Genomic DNA, 19,045 nt, shown 5'->3' with positions numbered 1-19,045 from the left:
GGTTTGTGTGGTGCTGCAATCTTCGATGGCCTCTGAAGCACCTTTGTTGCCGCTCTCTCTGCCTCCGACGCAGCCTCTGATTTCTGTGGCGCTTCAACCTTTGATTCCCCCTGAATCGCCCTCACCGCCATGGTTTCAAGATTCTCCGGCGACGCCTCTGCTTCAAAGGTTCGGTTCTTCTCTGCCATTGATGCAGATCCTGATTTCTTCTGCCACTCCTCCTCTGTTACTCGATTGTCCTCCACTAGTTCAAGATTGAGTTGCTTCATCTCAGAAATGAAAACCCCCTCTGTTTCAGACACTTGCTCATCCAACGTAGCGTCTCTCTCTTCTTCCGCCGTCATCTCCGTTTCACCCTCTGTTCCAAGATTGGCTTTCTGAATCCAAGAGGTTGAGTCTTCTCCTGCTTCACAAGCTTGCCCAGCCACCGCTGGGGTCTCACTTCCCTTCAACAACGCCGCTGCCGCTGTTCGCTCCACCTCGATTGCCGCCTCTGATTCTTGCCTTTCTTGTTCCATCTTCTGCCTCTTCTCTTCAAGTTCCCTCCACTGATTCTTCATTGACTCTAGTTCCCTTCTGCTCTCAGCAAACTCCTTCTGCAATTCCTTTACAAGAGCAAATATCTCCCTCCTTTCCTCACGTGAAAATGAATCCATGAATCCTCTAGCCATGGATGCTGTTGCGGTTGAATCTTCTTGGCCAGGGCACCTGAATCGGTGCTCTGATACGAATGATAGAACCCAGAAAATGTAGAAGTATTATTGATGAAGAACCCTAATCCCAAATTGGGAATTAGGGGAAAGATACAAGGAAGGATACCAAACACCTTCCCTAACCCAAGAGAGAACCACTTCTCTCTCAAGAACCCAATTCCCAAATGAATAACAAGATACCCCTAACTCTCTAATGTCTGTTATTTATAGGCTACATGCCTCAATAACATTCTAGCTAACTCACTAAGTATAACTAACTAACTAACTAATATGTGAGTACCTATCATCTTGGCATGCAAAATAGGATTCTGTGTAAGCGCAACTGCACTCATGTTGTCACAATACACATGAGGAGTCTTGTAGGGAATTTTTAATTCAGTCAATAAGGACTCAACCCAAAGAATTTCTGCATTGGTATTAGCTAAGCTCCTGTACTCAGCCTCAGTGCTAGAACGAGCTACTAAGGTTTGCTTCTTGGAACTCCAGCTAATGAGATTGGGACCAAGAAAAATGCAGAATCCAGAGGTGGATCTTCTGTCATCAATATCTGATGCCCAATCAGCATCACAGTATGCTGCTAAAGTCTGAGGTGCTTGCATGGAACTCTTCTGAATGAGTAAGCCGTGTGAAGCTGTACCCTTAAGGTATCGTAAAATCCTCTTTACAGCCCTCCAATGCTCCTCTAAGGGCTGGGCCAAAAATTGACAAACTTTGTTAACTGAAAAGCATATCTCAGGCCTAGTAAGCGTTGCATATTGCAATGCTCCAACTATAGACCTGTAAGAAGTTGGGTCTGATAGATAATCTGCACCATGCTTGGTGAGTTTGTGTCCACTTATCATAGGAGTAGAGATGCCCTTAGCCTCTGCCATATGAGCTCTCTCAAGAAGATCATTGGTATACTTTGCTTGAGTCATGAGAAGTGACCCATTCTGCAACCTCTGAACTTGGATGCCTAGGAAATAATCCAACTCCCCAAGCTGTTTAAGAGCAAATTCTGAGTTGAGCTTGCTTACTAGCTGACTGATCAAAGACACAGAAGAGCCCGTGATGATGATATCATCTACGTATACTAACAAATAGACACTGTCAGTCTTAGTATGCAGAGTGAATAATGAGGGATCACACTTGCTAGAACTAAAACCATACTTAAGCAAGGCTGATTTTAATCTCTCAAACCAAGCCCTGGGTGCTTGTTTGAGTCCATATAGAGCTCTTTGCAGCCTACAAACAAGGGATTTATCTTGCTGTTCAAAGCCTGGTGGTTGTACCATGTAGACTTCTTCCTCAAGCAAACCATTGAGGAAAGCATTGTTAACATCTAACTGCTGAATGTGCCAGTTATTGGATACTGCCAGTGTTAAGATGATTCTGATGGTAATGGGCTTGGCCACAGGTGAGAAGGTCTCGGAATAGTCCAGTCCTGCTCTTTGACTAAAACCTTTTGCCACAAGTCGTGCTTTGTATCTACTTATGGTCCCATCATGGTTCTCTTTTGCCCTATAGATCCATTTACATCCAATGGGCTTTATGTTAGGGGGCAAAGGCACGAGTGTCCAGGTCTGATTGTGCATCAAAGCATCAAATTCCTCCTTCATAGCCTTGAACCATTTAGGGTCTGCCAATGCTTTCTTTGTAGAAATAGGTTCTGCAGCTTGTGTGAGCAACAAAGTAGGAAATAGTCTAGGTTTCACAATGCCAGATTTGGCTCTAGTAGTCATGGTGTGTGTATTGTGGGGATAAACAATTCGTGAAGGTGAAGAAGATGTGTTTTGTGGTGTGGTATGTGTGGTGGAACTGCTAGATGGTGGAGGTGAAGTATGTTGATGAGTAGGCTGTGCTGAAGTAGTGTTATTGCCTGAGTTAGTTGCTGGAGCTTCAAGTTCTGTTGGTGAAGGTGTTGCTATATGTTGTGAGGACTCCTGCTGAGAAGAGGGTGAAGGAGACACCGAAAGAGCAGGAGTAGGTGCTGGGGAAACTAAGGGAATCACAGAAGACACGGGAGTGATATGTGTCTCTGTGTCTGCAGAGGGAAACAACTCTGAAAAAGGGAGCCTAGTTTCATTGAACAAAACATCTTTGGAGATAAAAATCCTACCAGAACTGTCAAGACACTTGTACCCCTTATGACTAGAGGAGTATCCAAGGAAAACACTTTCTTTGGACCTATAGGATAATTTGACATTATGATAGGGTCTAAGGATACCAGGCACAGCCAAATACTTTAAGAAATTTACAATCAAAAGGTTGTTTGAGAAGCTTGAAGTAAGGTGTTTCATGATTGAGAACAGAAGTTGGTGTTCTGTTTATGGGATATGCAGCAGTCAAGAAGGTATGATCCCAGTCGGCCAAAGGGAGCTTGGCATGTGCTAACATGGTTAACCCTATTTCAACAAGATGCCTGTGTTTTCTTTCCACGCTCCCATTTTGATGGTGTGTGTGTGGACAAGTTTTTCTGTGTAAGATTCCTTGGTCAGTGAAAAGTTTAGTCAAGGAACGAAACTCTCCTCCCCAATCACTCTGAACTGCTTTGATTTTGTGATTTAATTGTGCTTCTGCCATTGTCCTAAACTGAACAAAAGCTGTGTAAGCAGCAGACTTGGTTCTTAGAGGAAAAATCCAAGTGAACCGTGAAAAGGCATCAACACAAGTCAAGAAATAAAAATATCCATCAGAAGATTCTGTGGAAGCAGGACCCCACAAGTCAATGAACACAAGTTCCAGAGGAAAAGTATAAACAGTAGAGGAAGAATGAGAAGAAAGCCTATGAGACTTTCCAAGGCAACAAGCTTGACAAACAGTAAAATTGTATTTAATAGGAACAGGAACATTACATTGTGTTAAAGCATGTTTTAGGGCCTCATGATGAGGGTGCCCATACCTAGCATGCCACAAGTCATACAAAGTAGGTCCTATTACAGTAGCTGACTGAACATTGTTTGAACTAATACTAGAAACAGAATTACAAAGAGAATTTTGACTAGGTTTAGACAGTTTATCAGAAACTGAAGAGGTAGGAGCAGGATGGAAAGCTTGAAAAGTATATAGCCCATCTTCACCAACTATCCCTTGTACCAGAACTGCTTCAGTAACCTGAGATTTAACACAACAAGAGGTTTCATGAAATTCAAAGAAAACACAATTGTCCTTGCGAAATTTTTGAACACTAACAAGATTTTTGGTAATGCTAGGAACTAATAGAAGGTTTCTAAGGACAAGTGTAGTGTGTGGGTTAATGGGAGATGGAACACAAGCTGAACCAACGTTCTTAATTGACACACCTTGACCATTCCCCATAAACACTTGATCAGAACCTGAAGCTGAGTGATCATCATGAAACAAGGCAGAATCATTGGTTATGTGATGTGTTGCTCCCGAGTCAGGGACCCAAGAACTAGTGTCAGAAACAGGACCTGCAAGAAACCCCTGTGGAGTGTAAGAAGAACCCGGTCCTGAGCCAACCAGATAGGATTGTGGAGGTCTTGGAGAGGCACCCCTAGCGGACCAGCCACTGGAAAAATGAGAGCCTGGAGTATTCTGAGGCATTTGTGATCTCTGAGGAGTGGGGAAACCTGGTGGATAACCTGATGAATTCCACCTGGGTGCAGGACCATAGCCAGGAGCCATAGGTGAGACTGGGAATCCATAACTATTGTGACCATAAAATGGTGCACCATTAGGATAGAAGCTTGTGTTTCCATATCCGGAGAAGCCAAAACCAGGTGCTCCATAAGGAAACTGAGAGTTCTGTGGTGAATTCTGAGTTTGTGGAGCATTGCTGTGACAATGGTAGCAAATAGAGGCATCATGTCCTGATTTGAAACAGACCTGACACTGTACAGAGGATCGACCTCCACGGCCACGTCCACGGCCGCGACCTCCACCGTTCCCACGGCCACCAGAGTTCTCTGACTGATATGAGTCCTCATTAAAATCACGATCATAAGAGGATTCATGAGGAGTTGGGGCCGGTGGCTGATAGTTTGGCACTGGCGGAGGTGCCATGGTTGAGGAATTTGCAGGAGCTACAACTTGAGCCACATTAGCGGAAATCACCGACTCTCCAAGTTGTTTCTTCCTTGTGCGATCAAGACGAGCCTCATGACCAACAATCATTGCTTCAACTTCATTGATTGAGCATGATGTACCATGATTGTACACTAGCGTCATGAGAGCATCAAATTCCTCAGGTTGTCCATTGAAGATGACCTCCAAATGATCACGATAGGAAACTGGATCTCCAATTGAAATCAGTGTGTTAACAATGACCTTAATCTTACGCAAGTATTCTGAAGCAGATTTTGACCCCTTCGTCATCGATTGGAGCTCAGAACGTAGCCGCGTCGATTGTGCGAGACGCTGAGTCTGAAAGAAACCAGTGATTTCATTCCATATCTGATATGAGTGTTCACAATTGATCACCGTCGGAAGCAGATCATCGGAGAGCGTCGACAGAAGCCAGGTGAACAGAGCTGAATCTTGTTGCAACCATTCAGAGTACGCCGGATTCTCCGTTCCTTGCACGCGATCTTCTTCATTGAGAAAGCGTTGTGGAATCGCTGGATCGACGACGAACTTCTGCAGCTTTTGTGATCGAATCGCTCCCTCGATCTGCTGCTTCCATGAGAAGTAATTCTTCTCTCTAAGCTTGATGCTCAACTTGTGAGAAAGCACTGAAGAAGTCGAATCAGAAGCGGAAGCAGACGGAGCCATGGCTCACTGAACGTCGATAGCTCTGGATACCATATTGAGAAAATAACAGAAAAGAGAGAGAGGAAGAGAACTCTGTTAATCTGAATATTCTATCATTAATTGGTGCTTTCACTGTTGAGTGATACAATGAATATATAGCCTTCAATAGAGACTTCTAGTAGCTCACGTGCTAGTCACGTGATCTGTTAAACTAAGCATTTCACATGCTTCTGCAAATATATATATATCCCTAACAACATGTTCACCTATTATTGCTTCTTGGTTTATTGGTATTTTTGGTGTTACCTAGACAATGAAAATGTATATACTTATATTAGCTTAAGATGTGGTGGGAAAAAAGGAAGTCCTAATATCCAATCTCAATTATCATCACGTCGATCCGCAGACCGCAGTTGCAATGATAGATATATGTCTTGTGTATCCTGAAACACTTGAAAACTAGTAAGCCTTAAGGCTTGGGACGTTAGTTATTATGAAACACTCGACATCGTCTGAAAATTAGAACTTCTGATGAGGATGTCTGTAAAGTTTCCTTGGTAATTTCCTCGTTCAAAATAGTAATTAGTTTTCATATTGTCCATGGTTACAATACCTTGGAGAACAAAATTAATTAATGAAACTTGTAAATCTCCTAGGAACCGTGTAAAGTATTAAGCAGCCAAATAGCTATTATCTTATGGTCAAAGTTCTCATGCCAAACAACTAGGAAAAGAAAATACTATAAGTAAATTTGCTTTAAGTCGTCATAGTACGAGTTCCTTCTTTATAATGCAAATTTATGGTCTCTTTTAGACAAAATTTATTGCTACTATATTTAGTGGCAAACAGAGTCTCAAGATTCTCCAACAATGTTTTTTTTCTCACCTTTTCCACATCTCGACTAATCTTGTTTGCGATGCGTGATTCCCGCTGGCCAAGCATTATTTTAAAAACACCAAGAACAAGATTCTGTGAGCTCTAGTTCCACCCCAGGTTGTCCTAGTGGCAGTCTTCGACCACTAGGCCAAGAAGTTCGATTCTTATAATAAGGAACTGAGATAGTACCCTAGTAGCTGTCTTAGACCACTAGGCCAAGAAGGTCGATTCTTATAATAAGGAACTGAGATAGTACGAGAGACGCATAACTTTTAGTATGATTTTCTTCTTTTGAGTTAAATGCAAGTTGAGCCCAACTTGTGGAGGACTGGACCAAAATATATGGATACGTTGATACGATCATTATAATTGATAGTAGTTGCTGGTAACAGGGCTAACATATTTGCATGCCTAACAAACAGGATTACATTGTTTGCAGCAACTGCTCTCACTCTCAGAAGCTATCTTGGCAGTATTATATGGACTGTAGTCTATTCTTTTCTTTTCTGAGACATGCAAAGTTTGAGCTCCTTCCTCGATCACAGCGTCTCCAAGTTCTTAACACATTTACCATAAAAAAAGGGAAACTTTACAATTTCTCTACAAGCTCCTCACCAGAGCTGTTGCTTAACATGCTAGGACTAATACTTTTTTATCTTTGTCAATAGCCAATTTTTCACTTCTATTTCAACCTGGGGGATGCCTTTCTCAGCACAGCTATTCAAGTTGTGACTTTTAAAGTCTCCTCTCCTTAAGGCGTTCTTTCAATTAAGATATTTGGCCATTTTATTGGGGTTATGTTTCTTTGTTGAGCTTTCTCCTACCCATTCTCACTTGGCATATTTGAGCCTAAGATTTGAAGAGGGTGGTGCAGAAAGGGGAAAGTGGTTAAAGGTGTGTTCTTTCCTGAATTTATCAAAATGACAATTTTTAATCTAAGTACACATAACCTTAAAAAGAGGCGATAAAACTTCCGCTATGCATGAGGTCTGCAGAGGGGCAGAACCCATTTTATGGATCTGATGTAGACAGTCTTACCTTGCATTTTCACAAGAAGCTGATTTCACTGCACAAACATGTAAAGTCACATGGCAGCAATCTTACATTAGCGCCCAGGCCTGTCCTCCAAGTACACATAATTCTCCTACTGGGAAATTTAAGATTTTAGGTTCCACCTCAACAAGGATGTAATGATGCATTAGTTTTTCTATTTCTTTACACTGTACCATTTTGTTGGTGCACTTAACAGTTGATTTTTACATCATTTGCATTATTTAACCTTTGGCCATACCATCAAATTTGAAGGCCACAATCCTATACAATAACCAGCAGTTGTCTAGAAGTAGCAACAAAATAGAGTTCAACATTCATCACGTCTCAAAAATAGTGTAATGCTGGTGCATCTCGTAAAATAATAATGAAGCATCCATGTTGGGATGTCATGACAGTAGTGCTACTAGGAGCAATTTTAACTTCAACCATTCTCCTGCAGCGATGTTGCTTGTAAAGTCCCACTGCACCTTTTTGACACTTATAATCTGAAACAATAATGTACATATCATAAGATATAATTGTCCTAGTAAGCATGCTAGTCAAATCGCGATTAAAATCGGATGATTTTGCGATTCAAGAGCCCCTTGCGATTCAATCGCCATCGCTGCTAATTCACACCCTACTCCCTAAATTGGTAGCTTGCTCTATTCTAGAATCTGGAGTTATGTTCCCTGCTTTTCTTCTCTTTCTCCAATCCCAATTTTTATTTGCGCTATCTTATATGCATATAAGAACTTATAAGCGCGCACACACACATATATGTATATTATATAGAGATCTGCTAAAATCATATGATTTAGCAATTTACGATTTACAACCCCCTCCCTGATTAAGGTCAAAATCCCGATTTGACGACTAGCTCACTGTGGAGTGGACTTCTGCAGGTATGTGATAATACCTTGTTGGTGGCTTTTCAATGGCTTTAGGCATACACAGGCTTAAAATTCATAGCTACTGCTGTGAAATTGTATGTCAGACAATTTTCCATTTATAACAAAACTTTCTGCAGTTCCTATTTCCTTGATGATAGTGGGCTTTCAGTAAACATTTCAACAATTTGTTCTAGCAAAGGAGAACTGGATCTATAAGGGCTACTCTGCAGCCAAAAATTGTGAAACTAACAAGCTCTTCCAGCCTCTTTATCTCCACTTATGTTTGATGGTGTCTACAACATAAGCAGAGGAATGCTAGTAATACAATATCTAACACACTTTCAAGTTAACATTTATGTAATATCACCAAATAGGGAATGAAACCTGGCAAAATAGGAGTGGACGCATATAATTTAGTAAATTCCACTGAGGCTTAACCAGTAGAAATTGGAGGTGATGTTGCCAGCATTTCACAATAATCAAATTTGTGTTATTTTGTACACTGACAATTTTCCTATGTTCATTACAATTCTCTAATTGAAAAGCCTTCTGCTGTCTTCAACTTTATGAAAAAACAAGAATTTAGGGCCTGTTTGGTTTCCGAGAAAACACACATCCCAACGGAATAACAGAAATTAAGAAAGTTGTAACTATGGACTAGTTATTCTATCTATGCTAGTAAAGTTTTTTACAGAATCATTAAATTATATGGAGATACATCATTATTAAAAAAACAAAATTATGCACTTTTGAATAGTTCTCGAGGTTGTATAAATTACATTTGGACTACATGGATTATTTATGGGCTTGGTTTATGATCAAGACTGTCATTTACTCAAACACAATCCATGCAACTGTTTCTGCCAACTACTAAGCTGTAACATTGTTAAGAACCCTATTCATTGTTTAGATTAACATTTTAGTATCAGATTCAACAAGGAAATTCCCTCTAATTTTTTTAGATTGATTCCTTCTCTATAACATAGATAGGAGAGAGAGAGAGAGAGAGAGAGAGAGAGAGAGAAATACCCAAGTGTTAAAGAAGGATCTAGTCTTTGTGGCGAGTGTTGCTCTGGAGTGCCCATGTTGAGACCTGAAGAATTTTGGCCAAGTGTTTCTGTAGAGGAGGGTGCAGAGGTTCAGCCATTGTCTTCTGTTGATCCTTAATCTAGCCATAAATGCAAGAAAAATTAACTCTTTTTCTTATGTTTTCTTGTCTACAAGACGGATAGCTAGATTGAAATGTTACATGTGACCTCTACCTTCTTTGCTAGCACATTGTTTTGCTCCTGCAACGCCTTTGCCTGTTATAACCAGACGAGAAGTTTAAATTTCTATTCCAAATTGTGTTTGTGCCTTGCAATCGTGTAAAAATAGCTACATTTTTCTGTGAAGTTTGAAACTATGTATACGTTAGGAAAAGAAAAATCGATGAAGACTAAGAAAATGAGCAATTTCTCTTATATGGGTTGGTTATGTTACTCAATTAAAATACTACATAAACATAAGGTTGAAGGCAACTGCTCCACAATCGTTACAAAAGAAGGAATAATAGCTCTATGTCATTACTTGCTTAAGAAGTAAAAAGTGTGACAGTGACTTAGTTTTTGAAACTCCAAGTAAAAGCACATTCACACGGTTGAGGATATATGTACCTTATGCCTTGAGGAACTTTCCATTTATAGCGTTCGGTTTTGAGGGTTTCGGGGTAAGAGAGTTCGAGGTTGGAGCAATTGTTATGATGAGTACGAGGTACAACGACGAAAGGAGCCGTTGGATTCCTTAATACTTCGTTTAATCGGATGGTTAGGGGAAGGATTGCATATTGTATAAGATCTTTGAGTGTTGTGCCTACGCCTCGAGTAGAGGGCCGTTGACTTCAAGAAGAGCGTGGTAAATCATGAGACAAGTTACTTCATCGAGATGTAGTCATAAAAATGCAACTGACTGCGGCAAGGGTTTGACTGCCCTGGTTTTAGTGGGATGTATGGGTGGGCAGGCAGTCATTTGAGGCTAACCAGTATTTGTCAGAAGAGTTCTTAGAGGGACGAGAAATCATGTCGCATGCGATGTGTTTGGCAAGCGTTGGACGGATTTGAAGCTTGTTTGCTAATATCAACCCTATGTTAGAGTTTTATGGTCCCTAGGTCTGGATTCCTTCAATCATTGGCTTCGCCTAAACTACCTATTAGGCAAAGTGGCATGTCAGCATGGGGTAAAGTACCAATCGACGAGGGTCATCTTAACATGCAAGGTAGTCAGAAGCGCGCTTTAACACGTTAAAGCGTGATTTAAGGCCCCCGACGCTTTACGGGGCTGCTAAAGCGAAAATCTAGCAAAAGCACGACGAAAGCGTTGGTTAAGCGCAGAAGCGTAGCAAAATGGCGATTTTGAAGCTTCTACCGCTTTCATGAAGATCCATACAACCTCGTCTTTTTTACCCGTTTCTGCGGCCCGGTTAGCAAAAATATAGTTTTCACCCTCAAACAACACTCATTCTCACTCATATGTCAAGGAAACTTGAACGCCTCTCTCTTGCGAGTCTCGATCTGGGCTTCGCCACTGCCGCTGATGAAAAAGTCCTCCAGCGACGAAGTCCTCTCTTCTCCCCTGTTTTCGATATGAACTCTCATTCTCCAGTTCTACTTCACTCTCTCTTTCTTTAGTAGTTGTTCCTCTGTTTCCCTCTGATCTGTTTCTGTTTGGCAAATGGGTTATTGTGTTACCTTGATTATGAGAAGTTCAGAACTACGTGACATCATTTTATAGGCAAATGTTAGTTGTTAGCAAATTAGTACAAATTATCTCTCCGCAGGGTTCGAACCCTGATCCTTCACCTGCAATTACCCTTAGCTCAACCATGTGAGCTACCCACCCCACCCCAGAAACTACATGATGTTTAAGTTTTATTGTGTTTTGGATTGGTATTTTATGACTTATGTAGCTATATATGACATTCCTATGAATTATCAATTATGAGTTATGGTACTTTACAATTTATGTATGACATACCTAATAATTTTTGTTAATTATACCATTTATATGCATATAAGTATTTATAAGTGTAAATATATACATAAATGTTAAAAGTTACTAAAGCGTACGCTCTAGGTTCCGCTTTAGTGCTTTATACTTTAGAACCCTCTCCGCTTTATTGCTAAAGCTAGCTAGCTTTTGACTACCTTGTTAACATGGTACTGAAATAGTAGTCCCTTAGCTCTGGGTGTACACAGAGTCGTATATCTAGCGACTTTTAGACTAGCGGTAATAATTGGTGCTCAGTAAATGTGTGTGTTACCGGATGCCAAAACAATAGTCATTTGAAAACTTTCTATTTTACCTTTTTATTGCTAGACATGTCATGAACCAACTATACCAAAAGATTAAGGTTTTGAGTGAATACTGATGAATGATTTATGTTATATTCACGATCCCTTACGTAAGAGTTCATTGAACGTGAAACTTGAAAATTGCACAAACTCACTTACCTTATTCTAAAATTCGACATTTTCATTAAAATATTTAGGAGTAACCAGGGTCAAACTCTAAATTACTTGATCTTAAAACATTGATATCCTGTGATAAGCTAATTACATAACCGGACTAGTAGGGTAATTAAGAAAATGATAGTTAATGTTATCTTGAATTTATAAGTGAACACACTTAATTAGAAACAAATTCTTTCTTCTTTTTCTAGACACATAAATAAGAATAGTGGCTGTAGTAAAACATGTAACTCACACAATCTAATGGTACTCATTTAATTGGATTTCCTTGGCTAATATTAGTTCCTAAACTATTTGAATATTTATAGGTACATATGGTAGTATATCTTTACTATTACCTTCGTTCGTATTTATCTACCCTCAGATAACACACACCAAGAAATACAATTAGTGTTTTAAGATAATGTTTCAACTTCTTGTTTTGTCCTTTGACTTTTGGACTACTCAATAGCAAAATACTTACAACATAACAAGTATTAAATGAATAATCAATGTATTTGGTATCTTAAAAATGTAATAAACATTTAATTTTGGTTCCATTTATATGTAGGGGAATTTGTAGGAGATATATATAACATTAGTCTATCAAGTTTGTTAAGTATCCAACACTCCTAAAGTTAATGATTTTCTGTAACTCCAATAAAAATAAGTACTTCTTGCAAATGTAATAGCTCAATAATTGCAAAGAAATATATAAAATTGCAATTCTCTGTCCATCCTCTCAAGTGTAAAAAATGACAATTGACATACTGATTCGTCCAATTTCATTCAAACGGAAAATTCTATTTTTCGTTTACCAATCTTAACCATTAAATGTAAAAATTACTATATGGTCAAGATTTTACTTGAGAGAGATTGCAGAATGCATGCAGATGATTCCTCTGAAGTCTGAAGAGGATCCATTTTCTTGAGATGAACTACCATAACGCAATGATAGCAAGTAGAATTAGATAAAGGAAGAGTATCAAGCAAAATAAGTGAATATATCATCTTCCACTAAGGAAATTGTCCATATATCATCTTATTCTTCTCTGATACCACCAAAATCAATTTGAAGGAAAGTTGAAAATGAGAGAAAACCTCATTGTATTGAACTGAAGAAAGATACAGTGAGCAGAGATTTTTTTCTCTGATATAATGAGTGTTCTACACACTCAAGATATATACTGAAAGCAACACTAACTGAGATCCTAACTGATAATTAGAGATTAGTTGGCTAAATACTAACTAATCAGATTATCAGTAACTAACAATAACTAACTGAGCTATTGCATTTATGAGAATAATAACAGTGAAATTGACTCCAAACTTATTAATTTAAGTATATACACGAACAATTATCTGAACTTTCAAGAGAGCAATGCTAATCCTTAGGAAACACACGAACCTTTTTCTGCAGCTCTGAGATGGATTCATTCATAACTGTGTTCTGCCAAAGATAATAATAGTCGGTCATTTTCAGAATAAAAAATACTTAATTACAGCGGTAATTTTTTCTTCAATTGGTACACTCATAAATTAAAATGTTATATTATAATACGCTCTTTTTGTGTTAAAATCAATTTACAAGTGTTCTGGTTGACCTAAAAGGTCTAATAACATCCCGTCAATTAAAAGGTATTGCGACTAAGCAAGCACTGTAGAGGCTAATCAGATTACTTCGTTAAAGAACATCTCGTCTTAGCACAGCCGAGCAACAAAGACTCTAACCTGCTCATAAACGACTAAGTGAAGCTGCCTAAAGACAACTAATATCTCAGAAGACTTTCTAAAGGCTTCGTAAATACTTTGAAAGACCGTCCTAAAAAACATCAAGCCTTTGAAAACAAGGGTGATAGTCATTCATTTGTACACGTGTTACCTATTATGCTAAACTTAGGGTTCTTGTTAGATTCTAAGATCCTTTATTTGCACATTACTGACTTGAACGATAGAATGCCCCGTCGTGTTAGAGAAACCGTTCAAGGCCAAGCACCACCACGACCGGAGATGAAGATTCAGGCAATCTCATTTCAGAATTTTATTTATAAATTAGATTTTTCTTGATTCATGGTAAACATAATTAACCTTATTTTAGATAATAAATTGATAATATGCTTTCACCTTTCTAGTTCGGATGCGCCTTAGAGCTGTGTCAAGCTGATGCTCCAAACCCTGAAGCTCTCTCAAGTTCAAGGGATCCAGATCATGTCCCGCGATGTTCCTATATATATATTATCAAGTTATCATAAAAGCTACTAAGGATTTGAAATACACTTGGAAGAAATAATGATCTTCAGGTTAAAACAAGAACAACGCATAGAGTTGCACTAAAGACTGCTTCCATATTGTATATATAAAGTTTACAGTGAAATATCAAATGTGTACCTTATGCTCTTCTCTAAGACTTCAACTCTACCGGTGAGCTTGAAGCATTCCGAGGACCAGTTTCTCTACATGCAGTAAATAGTATATAACCCTTTATGCAATTGCATTTTGGCATGTATATATAGAAACAAGGTAATTGATAGAAGCTAACAAAGTGAGAGGAAGAAGGAAAGAAAGAATGAGACTGAATTCATTAAAATTACAAGTGTAGTTTGTTAGAAGCTATATATATATATATATAAAGCTCATCACCACGTTCTCTAAACCCATTGGTCATTCATGGGATATGAAGCTGAAATCTCAGCAATTCAACATGCACTCTCATTTTGCAAACAGTTTCAATTTCAGAATGTGGTGATTGAGGGTGATATTTTAAGAGCTGAAGTGAATTGTAATGAAATTTCTAATGTTGTGGGGAAGCAAATGCATTTGTTGATAGCTTAGTAAAGCAAGTGTAAAAGAAAGAATCTCTTGTGGGCTGTGGTAGATAATGTATAAAATATTTTATTTGCTGCCCCAACTTAAGAATGTTATTCTCAAGATTGCATGATCATTGAAATGAAACTTCAGCTATTTCAAAAAAGATAGCTTAACTAAACCGTGTAGCTATTAACAGAGAACTGAATCAAACTAATTTCCTCAAAATAATAAACTATTAGAATTTAAGAGTTTTAACTCTACCTCAAAAGCACTCAGAGATGAGAATTGTCTTTCTAAATATAAAAGTTATTTTGGTCATTTCTTTACTCTAAGTCCAACTCTCCAAAGTAAAGTAAAGTAAATCATTATAATCATTGACTGACTGAATTGTTTTATTGACTTTTCAAAGTAAATAATCACTATTAGTGGATGTAACTCTCACTTTAGAGGGTAACCAAATCCGTCGAGTTAATGTGTGACATCTCAATACACTCTCTCACTATCGGTGGTCTTCAGATAATGGATCTAGAATAGACTCTAATATCATATTAGAATAATTGGGCGATCTAACTCTCCCTCAAATATTAGCTCAAAGATAATGATTATCTTCGCATATATTAGAACTATCTTGAACATAAATCTATTTAATGCGGAAGTTATTTTCAACCGTAACTAAGAGTATACCAGACTTTTAAAACTATACTGATTTTGTTAATAAAGACTATGTTCCGATGAGGTACATACCGGTTGTTCTTTATCAGCTCCAACAAGTTGCACTGCTTGGGTATGTCTCTCATATCGTTCCAACACGTTTTCGATGCTATTTCACATGTAAATAGGAACAATTAATTAATACACAAATTAAAATAAAAAACATAAATGCATGCAGATTTCTAAGATGCTTTGTATGTCAAGTTCCTAACACAAAATTCTGCACATAATTCTTCGGTCGGTGAGCGAAGAAGCTGTGGGTGGGTGAGAACCAGAAGGGCAGGGGCAGATTCACAGTTGAATTTGGAAATTGTGGAGAGAGACAGAGAGTGATTGTGAGGCTGAGAGAAAGAGTGGCGGAGAGGGCGGATCCACCGCGAGGCTCACGGTGGCCATGACAAGGGACGCATGTAGAGGACATAGAAAAGGTATGCAAAAGCTGCATGTAGCATTGCCAATTGAAAAGAAAAAGGTTGAAGACAAAACATGTCTTGACCTTTAGTCATTTAGGTCATGAAATGCTAATGGGCCAGCCGTCAATTGTTTTTTTGCATTTTTTTTATACACAAGTTATAGTGTTTGGGCCACTATGTTCACTTATTTATTTTTTTATAAAAAATTTGTTTTCTTTCCTTCTATTTCATACTCATTTTATCTCAATTCAAACACCTGCAACCCGCAATTTAAAACTCTGGGTTAAACGCCAAGTGTAGACTAATTAGTCTTAAACTTAATCTTGCCCAGACTTCCAAAAATTTCTGGCTCCGCCACTGTTCATAATTGAACCCTTCAATTGTGCCAAGAGTTTTAACATAAAGAAGTAATAACTAAACGGGAATAAGATGATAAAATTATTATGGTTTAAATAAATAAAAGTTAAAATATTTTTAATTATAAATATAAAAAAGTTGTGTTAAGAAATTTCAATAAATATAAGAGTTTTTTCGTGTAAATAATTAATATTACTCAAACTTAATATTGAAATTTAATTATTATCATAGAAATAATTTTAACAATTTAATTTTTTTTATTTAATAATATGAAAAATTATTAAGTTAATTTGAAATATTTAAATTAGGTAAAAAATGTTAAGTAATAAGTGTTTAATATCATGAAATAAGTTTTAATATAATTTTTATTACTTTTAATCGGGAAAGTCATTTATTGTGACCTATCAAGACCATGAGAAATAAACTAATTTTAACTTTTTGAATTATAATAAGTTATAAATTAAATAGCATAAAATATTATCTAGTCATTTATTCAACTTATTTGGTTTCCAAATATTTCCTCACAAATGATAGCCATGACACTAATCTCTCGAGGTTCTACGATCATGTTAAGTGGATAAGTTTCTCATAACAAAAATTTATACAACATGGGTCATTATTATTTTTCGCTATTGTGATTCCTCGAGTGATTTTTAATAATATATCATAGATAAAAAATATATTTAAATATTTTTTTTGAAAATGCGCATATGTGTTATAATTCATATTAAATAACTTTTAGCAGCATTTTTTAATTTTGAAACTTTTTTATCTAAATTATTTATTAAAAATATTATTTTATTAAATAATTTTAATTTTTAATATTTTCAAATGAAAAAACTCAAGAAGAGTTTAGTTTTTTTAAAAAATTAAATTTTAAGTTCATAAATGTTGTTATTTAATGTAATTAGTTGAATGGTTTTTGAATATACAATTCTTTTCGGTTTTCAATTATTTTGTAATATACTGTGTTTTTTAGTAAGAGAAATTAGTATTTCTTAATGTGTTTTAATACAGAGATATGAGAGTTTTATGGTTTAATAACTTTAATGTAATAATTCTCAAATTTCCTTGACATATAAATAGAAAATTTTAATTTTAAAACTATTTGTCTAAATTATTTGTTAATAAATACTATTTTGGGAATACAATTTTTTTCCGGTTTTTTATTTTATTGATTAATATATTTATTTCAAAGAAAATTATGATTGTTTATTAGAACATTTTTAATACAATGCAATACTTGAGTTTTTCTTATTTATTTAATGTTAAACTCAAGTGTGTTTTATATATATATATATATATATATATATATATAAAAGATATAAAAGATAGAAGATTTTAGTAGGTAACTTGAATAGAAGCAACAAATTAACGAAGGATAATAAAAAATTAGAAAAGACAATAACTTCATCTATATATATATATGCAAGTACAATGTAGGATTGATCTTGGAACCTCTCACTTTTCAATCCATATTTTTATCAATTTTTATTATTTGAGTTATCATTCAGGAACCGTCCAGTGTGGATTGATTTAAATTGTGAGTATAAACATTAATCTAATTAATTATAACAAAGTTGAGAAAACAAATATAGACGACGACGTGGAAAGTCAATCAAAGGTGGTGCAAATAACGAAGGGGTTGTAAGTGCATATGATATGATATACCTGGATTCAGATGAAAACTCATAAAGTCTTCCTTTGGTGTTGAAGACAAGCAATGCTACTTGAGCATCACAGAGCACAGAGATTTCATGGGCTTTCTTTCGCAGCCCCATTCTCCTCTTTGAAAACGTCACTTGCCGACTAGTTTTGTTCTCGATCTGCTTCAACTGAACCCTTCCTCTCCCCATCGATGAACTTTTCTACAACTTAATTTACCTTTTCAATTGAAATAAAGAGAAGAAGAAGAAGAAGAGATCAATAATAAGCCCTAGAGAGAGTTGTAGTGTTCATATTCACCTGAGGGAAAAGCTAGCAAGCACGAAATCTGAAGAAGCAAATCAAAGCAAAGCAAAGGGCGTGTTTTACAACATGGGTATCTTTCTATTTTTGTGGTGTGCAAACATGGCTAGTTTTATTTCCACGGTGAAGAATAAAAGGAATTGTGGGATATTTTAAGAAAAAAGCAACTAGGTTGCAATTTTGGGTACGATGCGTTGTCGAGTTTGGGTTGGGTGGTACAATGCGTTGTCTATGCAGGATTGATTGTTGGATTACATTCGCTCGTGTCTCTTTTTTCACATAGATGTTGACAGACCCGTACGAGGTTGTGGGTCCAACCAGGCTTTTGTAGTGTTTATTTATGGGAGATAAGATAATCCTTTAACTTCCAGTCTAACCCCCAACTTCAGATCCACATTAATGCTCTCTTTGCAGATTAAGATGAGAAAATGAGAAGAATGAGTATAAGATGAAAGAATATAAAAGGAAAATAAGATAATTTTTTATTTAGTTGTTTAGATTAAAAGGAAAAGAATGAAAAAATATAATCAGAGAAGAGAAAGGAATTAATTTTCATCTATTGGACTCACTGTCGTTAAACAATCATCTACTTGCTCTTCATTTTTTAAGGAATTATTTAGTTGTTATCTTTTGACGTCAAGGTTGCAGTATTGATGCCATGGTTGCGCTACTGGAATTAGACGCCGAACACGACTCTTCGAACCCGAAAGTTGCTAACACTAATGTCTATCCGCAAGATATCTCTACCTCAAAATTCATAAAGTAAATTTAGAACTTTTCCTTTTTTAATCATTCCGGCTCTTTTGGCCATGTTGTTCTCTTGACGACATAAGACTCATAGCTTCTTAAACGGGTCTTCTAATGTGCTTCATACATCGCTTACGTCCTTTGTCGCGATGACAAAACTACATTCTTTAAGGCGACTGGAATGTTGTTGGGTCTCTTTGCTTTTTGGGCCGGTCGGAATCATTAGCTTAATAAGACAAGCTAGAGAGTTATCATTCTAAAGTTAATCATTGTGACCAACAAGGTGTAGCACAACTGGTAAATAGTTGGGCTCCTTAACCATCTAGTCCAGGGTTCGATTTCTGGGCGGT

At 37.0% G+C, this 19,045-nt stretch overlaps 1 protein-coding gene across 5 annotated transcripts; it reads right to left on the bottom strand.

Annotated features, from left to right (window-relative positions):
* Positions 1-6,841: 6,841 nt before the first annotated feature.
* LOC130739483 (agamous-like MADS-box protein FUL-L) lies at positions 6,842-18,067 on the bottom strand. 5 transcript variants are annotated; one of them, XM_057591780.1, is made up of 10 exons: positions 17,946-18,067; positions 17,652-17,864; positions 15,244-15,319; positions 14,080-14,144; positions 13,816-13,915; positions 13,100-13,141; positions 12,558-12,629; positions 9,469-9,510; positions 9,236-9,374; positions 6,842-7,819 (listed from the first exon to the last, which is right to left on the bottom strand). In XM_057591780.1, the coding sequence occupies exons 2-9, from the start codon at positions 17,834-17,836 to the stop codon at positions 9,255-9,257; spliced, it is 702 nt and encodes a 233-aa protein (XP_057447763.1). In that variant the 5' UTR covers positions 17,837-17,864; positions 17,946-18,067; the 3' UTR covers positions 6,842-7,819; positions 9,236-9,254. The 5 variants fall into 5 exon arrangements, with proteins under 5 accessions (XP_057447763.1, XP_057447762.1, XP_057447764.1 ...); XM_057591779.1 differs by having other exon boundaries at positions 17,652-17,854; XM_057591781.1 differs by having other exon boundaries at positions 17,652-17,843.
* Positions 18,068-19,045: the final 978 nt, after the last annotated feature.

The sequence above is a fragment of the Lotus japonicus genome, chromosome 2 (assembly GCF_012489685.1).
Source record: "Lotus japonicus ecotype B-129 chromosome 2, LjGifu_v1.2".
NCBI lineage: Eukaryota > Viridiplantae > Streptophyta > Magnoliopsida > Fabales > Fabaceae > Lotus > Lotus japonicus.
Note: the sequence above shows the minus strand (reverse complement) of the source record. Positions and strands in the feature narration are given on the sequence as shown.

Excerpts from the sequence above, each read along its gene's own strand:
- LOC130739483 (XM_057591780.1), bottom strand. The coding sequence starts at position 17,836 with ATGGGGAGAGGAAGGGTTCAGTTGAAGCAGATCGAGAACAAAACTAGT. Across the intron at positions 15,320-17,651 it reads GAGTTTTCATCTGAATCCAG|CATCGAAAACGTGTTGGAAC; the intron begins GTATATCATATC and ends CATGTGAAATAG. Across the intron at positions 12,630-13,099 it reads TCTCAGAGCTGCAGAAAAAG|TTCATCTCAAGAAAATGGAT; the intron begins GTTCGTGTGTTT and ends GCGTTATGGTAG.